The sequence below is a fragment of the Sinocyclocheilus anshuiensis genome, unplaced genomic scaffold, assembly GCF_001515605.1.
Source record: "Sinocyclocheilus anshuiensis isolate Anshui unplaced genomic scaffold, SAMN03320099.WGS_v1.1 scaffold248, whole genome shotgun sequence".
Lineage (NCBI taxonomy): Eukaryota > Metazoa > Chordata > Actinopteri > Cypriniformes > Cyprinidae > Sinocyclocheilus > Sinocyclocheilus anshuiensis.
This window is the reverse complement of record NW_015555734.1, coordinates 1,069,928-1,085,350: the sequence shown is the minus strand read 5'-3', so window position 1 is coordinate 1,085,350 and position 15,423 is coordinate 1,069,928. Positions and strand designations below refer to the sequence as shown.

The window sequence follows — 15,423 nt, the reverse complement described above, 5'->3', positions numbered from 1 at the left end:
CTTGGATGCCCTGGGGGTAAGCAGATAAACATAAAATTTTCATTTTTGGGTGAACTATCCCTTTAAATTTTTGAACATTAATGATTGGTTCTGTTCTGTTTACCCTGGGGGATTATTGCTGCTCTCCCTGCTCTCATCCATGCTAGGCTACATGGATGCGCAGGGAGTTCTTGCCCAGAACAGAACCATACCGCCAATCCAAACTGTATGCTAATTGTCAATCATCTTTGACGATAGTGGTCCTGACAGAAATTACTTTTACATTACTTTTTGTCACCTTAGCTGGGCTTGCTTATTTATTTTTAATAACAAAAAACCCAAAAGTTACATTTTTGGCAACTGTAAAGGCCCTTTCACACCAAAAGTGAAATTAATAAGCCTTAGCCTGAAAGAAGTCCCTCAGCCTCTGCACCTCACTCACAATTTCTCTCAACAAAGGGACAGGAGAGGTGTCAGCGACTAATTGGGAAAACTTGCATTACTCATTTGAAAAAGTAACTCTCGTAAATTTAAAAGTAATGTGTTACTTTACTAGTTACTTAAAAAAGTAATCTGATTATGGAACTCAAATTACTTGTAATGTGTTACCCCAGCACTGGTAGTGACTCAATTTTTAGTTACATAAAGCTGCATTTTATCTAAAGATCAGTTTTATTCTGAATATTCAAGCAAGCCCATCCTCATTTTATGCCAGCTGCTCTGTAAGACCAGCTACATTCATCTGGGTTTCCAGCTCTGCAAAGATTTTCAAATCAAAACAGCCACTAGGAGCTGCTCATCAGACCTCACATCACCAACCAGAGCAGACAGACAGCTTCACATGTGGGCTTTCAAAACCAACTTGAATACAGTCTTGTGATCCTTCCTTTGTTCTTACCTGAGCGAAACTTATTGCGTATGAGCAGTGACCTCTCAGACGCCAGCAAGGTCATAATGGAGAGACAGGAGGGGAAGAAGGGGTGGGGGCTTTAAAGATACGTCTTCCTCCTGCAGGGCAGATACTTATGATGATTTCTTACGCCCTTTCCTCTCCCTGAAGAAACAGAAAGCAAAGGATAGTCACAGCAGGCCTGAACGTATCCTAGTTGCCATCAAGAGAGCGAGGGAAAAACACAGGAACACAAGCAACTGGTGTAGTCTGTGTATGACTGACAGAAACAGGAGGAATCAGAAGATAACACTATTCTGCTATTCTAAGAGACAGTAAACAGCATCACTTCATAAAACACAACAGATGTCCTTCTTTCTATGTAATAAATATTGACAAGAGCTTTCTAGCTTCAAAACGGAAGCAAAAGCACCATAAAAGTGGTCCATACAACTTGCGCACTGCATTCCAAGCCTTCTGAAGCAATATGTTTTTTACAGTTTAAGCAAGAAACAGAACGTTTTTGAAGTTGTTATTCAAGAAAATGATATCCACCCTAGCAGTCCATGGCACGTTTATGAAAGAAGTACAGATTTGTAAACAAATCATTCTTTTGAGCCAGATTAATTCACAATGATATTTTCATGAATGAGAGTTCAACTGATTTGCAGCGATTAACATCTCAGTGGATTGAATAGTGGCCCTTTTCAGTCAGTTCCTCAAACAAAGCTATCATATGGCTTCAGAAGACTTGAAATATAGTGCAAAGGACATATGCAACACTTCTGTGGAGCTTTCAGACCTTTTTTTGAAGTTTTAAAGGGTTAGTTCACCCAAAAATGAAAATTCTCCCTCATGACTCCCTCATGACCCAAATGCACAAGAGTTCACCTAATTCATATACGGATTACATTTACAGTGCCTTTATGAGCCCTTTAAAGCTTCAATCACTGTTCACTTAAAGAAAGAGTGACTAGTACATTAAAAATACAATTTCTCTTTTAGTGTTCCACAGAAGAAAGTAAGTCATACAGGTTTGAACGACATGAGGGTGAGTAGATAATGACAGAGTTTTCATTTTTGGATGAACTGTCTTTTTAAACTATTCCAATGGGAGGGATTTTTGCTCAACTAGCCAAGGATAAAATGACCTGTTGGAGCAGATGAGAGTGAGTGCATGTACAGAGGCTTGAGTTACAGAAATAATTGGTTTTATTTATGTGCCCTAGAGCTGGATTTCAAGTTTATTTTTTCACTGTACATCTCTCTTCAGTGATAATCAGAACTGCACTACCCACTGACTTCAAGTACTGAAGCAATAAATTGGCCTTAGATGAAGATCACAAAAACTTCTAGTCTTTACAGACACAAGCACCCAGATGCCTTCACAAAAGAACATATATATTCACAAATAAATGTATAAACACAATAGGATGAATGGAAATGAATACTCACAGTCAGACTGAACTCCCCCGAGTTTTGTCAGAGTGGCGTTGAACAGATATTAAAAGTGGAGAGAGAGAGATTCTTGTTATTGAGGTGGAGAACAAGGGCAGAACTTGAGGCACGTTAAATCGAGGCAATGCTCAATGACAAGGTTGTTCCTTATCTTCTTTTTCGCCTGTTTGTTCATTCCCTTCCACAGGTACATCTAGGGAGAAAAGGGCCCTCTGTTTCTTCCTCTTTTCTTCCACGCAGAATTCACCCTGTTCACCTCGTTCTCTCTCTCTCTCTACCCCCACACCGAGGGGTTGAGCCAACTGTGTTGGGCTATCAAAAGAGCACCCTGACGCTCTGCCCCTGCCCCCTCAAAACCCTCTCACACACACACACACACACACACGCACATGTCTGCTGATAGATTCATTGGGGGTTGACACTACTGGGTGGGTAACTTGCGGCATTCCCTATCTCCTCTTTCTCTCACAAGGGGTGACAAGGCTAGACCTTCCTCCACAGGAATACAAAGGAGCTTGTAAAAGCTGGTGACCTTCAGCGGCACATTATATACTGTATAAAAGCTACAAAGAGATGTAGAATGCTGCTGGATCAGAAAGAGATGGGGAGAAAGGAACTGTGGTTCACTGCCTTCAATTTTAAATTTTTACTTTATTTTTTTATTAAGTCTTTTATTGGGAAGGCTTTTTGAATTGTGTTTGAAATGCGTTTATTTTATTAAGGTGAGGGACAGAATGCATTAGCACAGAACAGAAAATATTTCCTAGGTATTCATGAAAAAAATAAATATATAATGTTGGCAGGGATGCAGACATGAGGTCTTAAAGGGACAGTTAACCCAAAAATTTAAATTCTGTCATTCTCTCACTCTTATGTCATTCCAAATCTTTATGATTTTCTTCTTATTTTTTTAAGATATTTCAAAAAATTTGCTTTTTGTTCATAATGAAAGTCAGTGGGATCCAGTGTTGTTTGAACCCCAATGTTCTTCAAAATATGTTCCACAGAAGAAACCAACAGGGTTGGAACAACATGAAGGTGAGTAAATAATTATACAATTTAAATTTTTGAATGAACTATCCATTTAAAGGTTTTCACTGTCTTGTCATCCCTACTCACCTCAATTAGCTTGTGTCATTTTGTGTCACAGCATGAGAAGCTTAACTGAAACAACACATTCTATACATTCTAATGACACCATGTGTCTCATTGGCTTTGATAGGTACAAGAAAGAATGTCAAAATGACGAATATCTGTGCACACAAGGTGGGAACCTCTATTTCATCTCATGCCATTCCTCAGGCAATACACGTTCATATGCCGAAAATAGGTTAAAACTGCTAATCCTGTCAAAACTATAATCACAAAATGATTCTGTTGTCATAATTATAGAAAAACGCACATTGAATGAATACTAAACTTTACAAAAGCAGCGCAAATAGGTTAGTGGTTCTCAGCAGATTTCACTTCAGGACCCTTTTTTTCCACCAATGGACATCAAATACACATTATCAGAATTGTGTATTGTACAAATGTAAACAGGGATATGCTTAAAAAACATTAACATTTATTAACAATCGGCAATGTACATGACTTAGGCTGAATAGGCTTTTTAAAAATGTGTCAAATATTGTATTAGCAGTAGGAATATTACCAAGCTAACTATATACATGATCATACAGTTAAGTTGCATTTTATAATTTTTGTTCATTAGAACAACTTATTGTGTGACCCATGTTTGAGTCACGACCCATCAGTTGAGAACCACTGTAGGCCCTACTAGAGAAGAAGGGCAACTCTAAATGTTGCAAGGCTAGTTACTGTACACATTCCCATTTATTTTCAGGTTGATGAGGCCATGTATATCTTGGAGTAAGTTTGCCCTCTGGTGGCATAAATTAGTAACAACATCCTATGCTAGGTTCTGTCATACATTGTGCTTTCCAACATGTAAAAATGCTCACACACATAAATTTCCCACTTCACTACAGGTCCAGAAGTCTCTGTGATTGAACCGCTAATCATCTCCATGTACGGCAGGTCATTCAGGTCGCTCATCCAATCATGCGGCTTCTCTGGGCACTGCTAAGCAGTGGTGGAAAGAGTACTGAAAAAATATAGTCAAGTAAAAGTACCATTACCTTCCAAAAAATGTAGTGTGAGTTGAGTAGCCTAAAAGAGTAGCCTATTTAAAAGTACTCAGGAGTATTGAGTAGTGAGTACTGAGCTGTAGATTCTACCCCCTCATAATAAACGCTGTACACCTCAATTTATACATTTTAAAAACGTTGTACATTCTGTAATTCACATTATCTTGTTTGTCATAAAGAATGAAGAATATCTATCAGTTTTAATTTTGACTGCCAACTCTTTAAAATACATCAAAACCGCACGGAAACAGTAGGCTATTCAGTTGAAGAAAAGATGAAAGTTATTCTCAGTACAGTTTAACTTGAAAATTGTTTATGCACTTGCTAAATGAAGGAGGATTGTATAAGATGGATTTTAAAAAACGTTTATTAACGAGCTGCAGTTTTATTACATCACACGCTGGCACATATGCAGTATATTAACGCCACAGGTCATCAATAAGGTGTAGATTGGTCCTCAATTTGTGTTTCCAACACTTTTTCACAGCGTGTATCACACGCTCAAACTCATCAAAAGTCAACAAGTGAGTTAAAAATAACTCTGCCTCCAGTTATTTAGTTAGGTTTGGAAAATTATAAATTTTCGTAAGAAATTGTGAAAACACTTGTCTCACTTGTTGATTTGGTTGATTTTTTCGGTTTACAATTCTAATGTTAATGTGGTATAACTGTGACATATACATGTTTTGTAATTTGAATGTAAATTAAATTAAATTAAGTTGTTTCGTTGCTTTCTCTGTCTTCAACCCCAACATCTGAGCTTTTCTTGGCCGTGTAGATAGGCAAGCATATATACAAATCATTTAGTAAGCAGAAATCCGAAATGTACCTTAACATGTTAATTAGAGGAAGTTAGAGTTAACACGTTTGGGAATATTTCGAAGAAAAAGAAAAAGTAAATAAATAAAACATAAGCCTATATCAGTTATACAGTGCTATCATGGCTGCTGTGTGTCACATGACACAGTACAGTTTACAAAATATCAATCGGTTCCCCATCTACTGTAGCCTAAGTTTTCGCTGCGTTCACTCTTCTTTTTTAATAAATCTGCAAAAATGTCAACAATTCTGTGTTTTTCTGTCAATATGGGGTGCTGTGTGTACATTAATGAGGAAAAAAAATTAACTTAAATGATTTTAGCAAGTGGCTGCAATATAACAGAGTGAAAAATTTAAGGGGGTCTGAATACTTTCCGTACCCACTGTATATATAATAAGTCCACAGATTTATGATAATCTATGATATAAACTACAATATATAGTTAAAACGTAAGAATTCATTTAAACTTTGATTTCATATACGGTTTGTAGATGCCCAAGCTGCCGACGAGTCAGGTATGTTTTCGCCGGTCCTGATATGAGAGTTGCCCGCATCAATATGGCGGCGACGTTGACATGCGGTCGAGCGGCCAATGAGGCATCTAGGTATTTATTATGTCTATGTGCATGATGCCCCTGCCTATTACTATCTATCCAATCACGTTGATGGATAAAAATACAATTAAAATAAGCATGTAACGACCACAAACGGAGGAAAATAGCGGAGTAAAAGTACCGATACATCACTTAAAATGTACTCAAGTAAAAGGTAAAGTACACAATTTTTAAGCTACTCAAAAAAATACAATTACCGATAAAAACTACTTAATTACTCTAACGTGAGTATTTGTAATTCGTTACTTCACACCTCTGCTGCTAAGCTAACAAAACTCAACTGCAGATCTCCTTACCCACTGTGCCTCAGAAACCCATCTGCATCTCAGAAAACATCCATGCCCAGTATAATAAAAACACTATTCCCTAAGCATTTCATAACCACACTAAAGTAAGCCTCTTCTTGCCAACAAACCATCTGCCAAATGTCCAACATTTTATTTTCTATCAATTCTTTCACATTATACTGCCTGAGAATTCATTTCAAGAAACTGTAGCAGGTTTACACTGAGACTGATTATTTTGCACATGACAAGTACCAACCATTAATGTGGCAAGCACAGTCTCACAGAAAAGAGCAAGTCTCCAACATTTCTTAGTTTTTCTCTTTCTCGCTCACACACACACACACACACACACACACACACACACACATTCATACTCAACACTTATAGACACCTGCTGTCAGCTTGATTGTGGGAGCCACTCTCCTTGATGCTGCCAAATTGAACAGCGACCCTCTGAGCACATCTGAGCTGTCACTCAGACATACACAGACACCCCCGTCTAGCACAGCTTGTAAGGTTAAAGGAGGCAAAGCTCATCCATAGATAAGCACTTTAAAACTGTATTATCATTACTATATGAACCATTATTATTAAGCATTTCATTCATTTGAATTGTTAGTGTAACATTGAATGAATTAATGAATTACAGTCTATATTAGACAGTCTATTTATTTCAGGCCTATTTTATTTATTTCAGTATATTGTGTATACACAAATATAGACTAAATTATATATAGAATGAATGATGTTCTTTCATTCACACACACACTGTTACACTTTTCACAATAGTTTTAACTTAAAATAAAGAAAATAAAAAATAAAAAGATTGATGGCTTGGAAGCATTTGAATTTGATTCATTTTATTCAAAATCCTGTGACAGGTTACAGAAATTAGTCTGTTTAAATATCTGCAGTCTTGTTTTTAAATTGTGTATTAAATATATAAGTGTTCTGTGACAGCACGCCATTTCAAATATATACATTTCCACCATAAATAAATAGTTCTCACTGGTGTGAGATTGTTAAGTTAGTTAAAACACACTCCAAGCATTCATCATTAAAATGAAAGAAGGAATTGATTTTTTTTTAATATATATGTGTTAAATCTAGTGTGAAATGAGCTTACTAAAAACACTAAACCAATCTGTATATGAATGAAGTAATATGTAAACAACTAAGCAAACCAAATTTAGTGATATCGTTCAGCAGCTGGACATACTTCCACTGCATGCAGAATATGTGCTAAAGCAAAGTTAAGTAAGCATGAGAACCACTGGAAAACAGAAGGGCTTGACAAGCTTTAATTAGTGTGTGCAAATATTCAGATTCTTAATCAAATCTGAAATTTAACCAAAAGAACTTTAGATTAGCCCAAGGTGTCCAGTCCATGCATGATGTTTGGTTATTTACATAGCAAGTAAAGAGAATTAATCAGCAGGGCCTAAACCTTTTTTCAAGCCAGGTTTTTTTTCAAGCTACATAACTTCAAAAGAAGAACAACACACGGCGGGCTAGAGTGAGCGGAGGCCAGCTTGAGTGAGCAGAGGTTGAGAACGGCACAGCACGGCCGGCGAGCTTGCAGCAACCGCATATGACGACCCCGGGCTGGACTCCGCTTCGTCCACGGTGAAAGCCGATCCGGCAACTCACAGCGCGAAGTTGATGTATTTCTGCAGTGACCAGCACGGATCAGCTCTAGGCATGACGAAGCAGATATCGTCCTCTTTTGGAAGGCCAAACAAAGTCGTTTCGCTTTCACAACGAAACACACAGCGTCTTCACGACATGGAGGTCGGCGGCAACAACAATACTACAGCGAGAATAAAAGTTACGCCTTCTTTCTTTGCGTGAACATTTGGGCGGCGTTATGCAAATCTTCCCACATCGTGATGTAGACGTGCGGGCGTGTTAGAATGAGCCGTTTTAGGTAGGCGTGGTTGACTCTTAACTTTTATAAAGAATATCTCTTTGGATTTGAGACTTTAGTCTTTGCAACTTTACAGATCTTCTTTATGCACCAAGAGCTTGTAACACTCCAAAGAGAAAGGAAAAATTGAAATCGCATCATATGACCCCTTTAAGAAACTAATAAATTAGACCAATTTGAATTGTGCAAGATCACCAGACAATTGTATCACTGTACCTATGACAGTAAAAACTTATTTTAAGTAATTAATTTATATCAAAAAAATACGTATGTGCAGATTAACTTGAACTTCTAATTCAAACACTCTGCAATGATTTGTAACAGCTGTCTGACAAGCGATCAAGAGAAGTAAAACCTTCTTTGTCCAGATAAAAGCATCATTTCACACTAATAAATTGACGGCCCTTGAAGAAGGCAAGGGGTTTATATACCAAATAGTTCAAGTTCAATATTAAAAAATAACAAAGCAGAGCATTTAAAAGAAAAATATGAAGGTGAATATACTACTCCCTTTTGTAAAAAAAAAATAAAAAATAGCCAAGAGGAAGAAACCTAAATGAACACAGAGCAAGATTTTTTATAATGCACAATATCTGAACATGTTCGGAAATATAAAAGCTGAGTCAAGAGAAGGCCCAGATGAGCAGTTTTTTTTCTTTCTTCTTCTGCATTTTGGAGGGAATCTGGAGCATTTTACAGAACAGATGCAAACAAGACAATGTGTTAACCTGAACACTCCATAACCAGATGATAAAGAATGGCAATAAAAACAACAGAAAACAAAGGTGTAAATGACAATAATGAATATGCCAGGTCAGAAGATTTGTACAATGCAACAGTAGCCCCTCACTGCAGAACAAAAGATCCAGAAGGCATGGTTGGATCCACATCTAGGGGGTGGAGATTGGTAGGTTTAGGGGTGGAGACGGGTAGGTTTAGGTATATGTAAGGTGAGAGGAGTTGGATCTGGATCCAACCACGCCCCTGGATCTTGTGTTCTGCAGTGAGGACCATCTCCAATGCAAGTTTGAAAGAGATTGAAAAGGACACAACTCAATACTGACCTCTGCAGGTCAGGTGGAGTATTACAATGAAAGGATTGAAAGACATGTAGAACTTTGAGAATGAGGTATGTTCCAATTCTGTGGAAATCTGCTGAGTTTTGTGGCTGCGAATTTCGTGTGGTCAAGTCATTAGTGGGCCTAGAGTTATAGAGATATACTGATGCACTAATCTAGGCAATTACTTGACTTCAAGAGATCATAATATAAAATTATAAATAACAATAATGAGCCTCTTAGTCTTTTACAGTAACTACATCACACCCTTGAAGAAAGATGCTGTATATTCGAAAAACTGAAATGAGAACAATAAATAAGTAGCAAATAAGTGTAATTCAAAGTTATTCTAGGTAAAGAATTAAAACCAATGTATTTCACCAAGAGATCTAACTCAATAACTGAAGCTTATTAGAAAGAATCTGAACTTGAATATTGCCGAGTTCAGTCATCACCAGTAAAGGTCTTGAGAATTAACTGAATGAAATATAGGCAATAATATGAAACTAATGAGAAATAAGGAATTATTATATCAATACAAAATAAATTATATGTATTTACAACTTTGCTTATCTTTTTAAAACTTGAAAAAGAAAGAAAATCTATTTGTTCATGCCCTCATGTAGTTCATTCTCCCCCTGTGTCACTGTCGGACTCCATTTCAGGAACTGTTGAACTGTACCACTCGGCATTCTCTTCTGGCTCTCCTTGTATACCAGCAAGGAAAATCCCTCCACTTTCTGGCTTTGCCTTCATGTCCATCACCTCCAGCTGCTGGCCCTGGTGTTTGCGCTTCATGTGACGTCGCAGCGTGTTGCGCTCTGCAAAACGCATGTGGCATATTAAGCACTGAAAGGGTTTCTCACCGGTGTGTACTCTCTGGTGCCTCATTAGTTCCCCTGATTCACGAAAACGCCTTGGGCAAAGCTGGCACACAAAGTTTCTCTGACCTGTATGGATGTGTTTGTGTCGCTCAAGATGGCTTGATCTTTTGAATGCCTTGCCACAAAGGTGACATACATGGGGTTTGCTTTGGGAGTGTGTGATGGAATGGCGCTCAAGGTCTGAAAGATAGTAGAAGATACGCGGACAATACTGACAGTAAAGAATGCGATGAGGGCCTAATGCTTGGTTCTTTGGGTCATTGATTGGAATTACAGGTGATTCAGAACGAATGGGTGAGGTGGAAGAGGTGGTATCTACTGAGTCTGTTTGGTCTACCGAGGTAGACTCAGTCTCACCATCACAGTTTACCTCTGTCTCATTATTTTTACTTTCATGGACTGTGGCAGAGGAATCCAGCTTGGTGGCTTCAGAACATGAGGAAGGAGTAGTGACCGAATGCGTCTCAGGCTGGTTTTCTTGTTTCTTCTCCACAGACACAGCCAATCTGAGAAGGGCCTCCCGAAAGGAAGTGGGCACAGGTGTGTCAGAGTAGGCATCAGTGCTGAATTGCTTGGTTGGACTAGTAGAGGTCACTGTGGAAGTGCTAGAGGAAGCAGTTGATGAGGTAGGGCTAGCAGGAAGTTTAGAAGGGTTATTCAGTCCTGAGATGTCTGTAGCTGTGTCAGAGGAAATCGTGCTGAGGCTGAGAAGTGACGGATGTGAACTTAATGTAGATCCCAAATCAAGTGGACAAGTAGCCAAGGGAAGTGCAACAGTTGAAGAGGAGGAAATCTGAGATAATTGCCCAGGCGAGGACGAACTCTGAGTTGAGGACACCTGAGGATATGACAAAACTAGGAACATGGGGGAGGACTGAGTGTTCTGACTAAGAGGAACCGGTAAGGAAAAGGTAATTAGCCCTGGGTTACCTTTAGAGGCTGGTGAGGAAAGAGACTGAAGCTGAGATGGAGGAAGAAGAAGAATGGGGGTGTTTGACCCTGTAGTATTAGCCACAATCTGAATGGGAACTGATGCCAAGTCAGACATGGCAGGTATGATGGGGGGTTTAGCATGAGCTACAGAACTGTAAAAAGATTTTGGCTCCAGGTTTGGGGCAACTTGTGAGGTTTCCACTGAGACATGACCTATAGACATATTTGGACATAGTGAATTGGGTAGTGTCTGTAGTCTGGAGTCTGCAATATCCTGTGTATCAGCAATGGAAGAGGGCTCATCTTCAGCTTGCCTTGCACTTAGAGCTGTTTGTTCAGAGAGTCCCTCCATGTGTTGTATATTATCAATTTGTGGGACTTTCTGTCCATCTGCGGTGAGTGTGTAAGGAATGCCCTGGTCATCTATAAGTAGTGTATCCATTGGATCTGGGGTTATGATGTTGGGGTATGATGCAGTTGGCATGGCTTCAAGCGAAGAGGAGGACAGATGTCCATCCCAATGCTGTGGCAGACATGTATGAGCGTCACTTACTGATGCAATCCAGCTAATTTCATTATCATCCTCCTGCTCCACTTCTACATGTTGAGGCTCATCCTCAATTTCATCAACTTCCATATGAAGTGAACCTTCATATTCAGGGTCTACAACCCATTCACACTTCCTCTCCTTATTTCGGTCTTTCTTTTTTGGTAGGCTTAAATCTAATACCATGTCTTCTTCACATTGTACCAAAGAACTTGTCACTGCCATGTTCCTTCCAATATCAAGTCTCTCCTCTCTTACATTACATAAAATTTGTGTTTTATTGTCTTCAATGCAGTCTTTACTATATTCTAATCTTTCTTTGTTTGCATTTATTTCCATCCCAGGTTTACTCCCTCTTACATGAGCTATATCAACAACCTGTGTTTTATTCTCAATACACAACTCCTTGCTTGTTTGATTGCCTCCACCAGGTGATGGTAGTTTGTCATTATGGAAACTTATATTTAAAATAGATTGTTGTTGAACCTTAATCTCTAGTAAATCATTGGTTGAGATGTTAGCAATGTTTGTAGCTTTGGTTGTTACCTCACAAGCTTCTGTCCTAGCATTATCAGACTCCATCTTGGGTATCAGCTGCATGTTTGTTGGTAGACTCCTTGTGTTCTCATCAAAAGTAACTAATTTATATTCAACAGTCTTTTTTTCAAGTAGACTCATCTGGTCTGTGTCTGATTCATTTTTTGGCGAGTTCTGCTTACTGTAATCCTTTACAACTTCTGCCTGATCTTGTGGTGGAACAAGAAACACATCTGGGGTCACATTGTCTTTAGATTCAGTCCTCAATGAGAGTCCCTCATCTGATAACTCACCCTCCTGACCCACAGACATTTGGCTATCTTTGGTGGCAGTAAGATCAGTCCACTTAATATGTGGAATGGTCTCACCTATCCTGTCCAATGTTTGTTGTTTGCGCATTGCAACTTCTGTACATTCAGCAGTAGAGAAGAAATCATATTATTCAGTACTCATGGAGTGAGTAAGTCAGTTCATTATAACCTGAGAGAACACTGAAATATTGCCTGACAGTGCCACACAATCTTGCATAATCCATGTAATGGCACCATTGCCAGTTCCTTTCCCATCTGATGTAACTGCTGATTTTCACCCATGTCTCTGCCAGTGCCATCAGTCAGGACCTTCTACTCATCTAAGGCATCAATCTAAAACAAACAAACAAACAAAAAACATAAGACAAAAACAAGATTCTACATTCTGTAAAAGAAATAACAGAACTCAAGTTATAAAGACAAATCTCAAATGATCTATTGTTTAAGGTAACAATCCTTTATAAAACATTAATGCCGTCAAAATGAACAAATTAACTGCAACTTTTACTAAAAATCACCTTTTTGACATTCCAGTCACTTTGTATACTCTTAATAAATTATTACTAACATTTAATACTAAATTTAATAATTATCCAATATTTAATACTGCCACATTCTTTGTTATATTGTTATAGGAGTGTATTTACATATACAAAGACAGTATCATATAGTACATAAAAATGGTTGCCGAGGAAGTTTAGATTTTTTTTTTTTTTAAATTGTACAATAATTTGTTAATTTTCTGAACTAAGGGGTTTGTTTTGTTCACAAGCATTTATGAATTATTCATTTTCACAAGCATAACAAACGGAATCATAACAGATACTGCAGTTAAACACAACAGACAGAGGAGGCAATATAGAGTGCCTTGATTTAAAAAATGTGTACTTATATTTCATCTAGGGATCAGCACTAATAATGTAATAGTAATATAAAAATAATAAAGTCATTTGCATCTTTGTTAACAACATGATTACATTTCAGGTTATTTTCATTTAATATTGATGACTACCAAAAACATACATTCAACAGTAGGATCTGATGACATCCATGAGCAACTCCTCACAGAAAAAAAAGAAAATACAAGAACACAACCTTTTTGATAGGTTATTATTTTAAAAGCCTGTTTATTACCTGCATACATACTGTCAGAAGCACTATAAAAAAAATAAAATTGTACACTATTGACCATAGAGAATTTAACAATTTATTAATTTCTCAGGCTCATTCTGAGAACAAATACTGTCATTATCAACTTTCTCTAGATGCGTTGTTATGGTCCGATAGGTCAACAAAACTTCTCTTGATATCTTTTGAAACCTTAGAACACACTTCAGAGGAGTCTGGCGGATACTGTTGGCAGATCACATTTTAGCAGTTGTTTTCATTTGTATCAGAAAGTATAACCTCTATATGTTAACAATCTAAATTTAACAGCATTTATCATATAACGCTTTTGACAATAAGTCAAAACAATAGAACATTTTATATTTTCAAAACAGCAATATTATATTTTTATTATGGCATACTACTTTTTCATAAACAGTATATTTAAACCAAGAAACCCACCAGTACTTTTTGTATGAATACCACAATATGACTGCAATTTATAAAAGATATTAGATTTTGTTGCATAAACACAATCTAATTGTGTTTAGAAGTTAGGAAGTTCTCACATTTAACAATATAAAAAAACACTAAAAACAGACCAATTCTTTGTAAATTAAAAGCTTGATAGGATGCCAACTCAAATCAATAGGCTACTTAATCACGGTACCAAGGAAGATTTTTTACAATTCTGACCTTTTTACAATATTTCCAAAAGTACACAAATGCCACGCAGTTAGTCAGAATGCAACGCAATGAGCTTGAGCTGCGCGCTGTCATGGTAGCAGGTCCACTCCTCCTTCCCGTGGTTTTCATCACAAATTAACTGTCAACGCGCATGGCTCAAGGTTTGACACCAATGCCTTTGTCCGTACATTCAGCCATGCAGCACTGTGGGAGAGTTAGAGATCAACACGGGGACATTCGACGCCATTACGCGCCGGAGGTCCGTTTAAAGAAGACAAATATAAAACCAAACATCGCGTTTGATGTCTGTGGGGTCCAGACTGCGAGTCGAACCCGTGCCATTACATGACCAAAAGTATCTGTCTGAAGGATATACCCTCCCCATAACCTGTGTATTACAAATACACTTTAATTATTCACATATTTTGGTCAAAACACTGACTGCGCTCGAACCTGCGACCAGCCATTTTATGCGTACCGAGGGTTCGAGCCGGTGACAGCGCTCAGACACACTGCTGCCTTGGAAACCTTATTTCAAACTTTCTAAGACAACCTACGCTCTTTAACTGCTACTCACAAGAATGCAAATTTCTTCTCAAAAGCTTACACCCATTCGCACACATTGCTTCTTTATAACTGAAATGTTGAATACGAAACTGTTCTCACCCCACGAGTCAGCTCGCGCAGGCACTGACTGGCCCGACCCTGAGATACTTCCGGAAGACCAAATATGAATGAATGACTGGGCGGAGAGGTTGAGCGCGAGCGAAAGGGGAGGGGGGATGTCGTGGTGTTGCAGTTTTCTACGTCCGACCTGGACACGCTTTAGCACTGAGATTTTGGAGCATAACTTCAGTTGTGGTGTAGCCAATATGTTCACATTATTTTCATGATAATTAACGCATTTAGTAATATGTACATTAAATTGTGGCACGTCATTCAATATAAACAATTATTTATAATGTGACAATTATATCATTGTTAATTTTAGAATATGTTCATTACTGTATTAAGATTTATACATTTTAGTAATGCAAACGACAGGGGACATTTACATTTCTTAATTTTCTTGAAGTAAAATATATTGTATTTTATAGTATATTGTAGCCAATTTTTAGGTTTGGAGATGGAATACAGCCAGGGCCGTTTCTAGGCATAGGCGAGCTAGGCGGTCGCCTAGGGCGCCACCAGCTGAAGGGGCGCCAATGAGCGCGCGTACTGGCACTTTTAGCAGG

At 38.1% G+C, this 15,423-nt stretch overlaps 2 protein-coding genes across 4 annotated transcripts in view; both read right to left on the bottom strand.

Annotated features, from left to right (window-relative positions):
* The window catches only part of LOC107673045 (myocardin-like), a 17,703-nt gene extending 15,112 nt beyond the window's left edge, over positions 1–2,591 (bottom strand). For all 3 annotated transcript variants that reach the window (XM_016466479.1, XM_016466477.1, XM_016466478.1), the window contains exons 1-2: positions 2,324–2,591; positions 878–1,033 (exon numbers count right to left, since the gene is read on the bottom strand). In XM_016466479.1, coding sequence (XP_016321965.1) covers positions 878–932 — 55 coding nt within the window. In that variant the 5' untranslated portion in view covers positions 933–1,033; positions 2,324–2,591. The remainder of the gene's footprint in view (positions 1–877; positions 1,034–2,323) is intronic.
* Positions 2,592–9,705: 7,114 nt separating this feature from the next.
* On the bottom strand, positions 9,706–14,900 carry LOC107673047 (zinc finger protein 236-like). The gene is made up of 2 exons (XM_016466482.1): positions 14,855–14,900; positions 9,706–12,727 (listed from the first exon to the last, which is right to left on the bottom strand). Exon 2 carries the CDS (start codon positions 12,480–12,482, stop codon positions 9,810–9,812), a length of 2,673 nt encoding a protein of 890 aa, XP_016321968.1. The 5' UTR covers positions 12,483–12,727; positions 14,855–14,900; the 3' UTR covers positions 9,706–9,809.
* Positions 14,901–15,423: the final 523 nt, after the last annotated feature.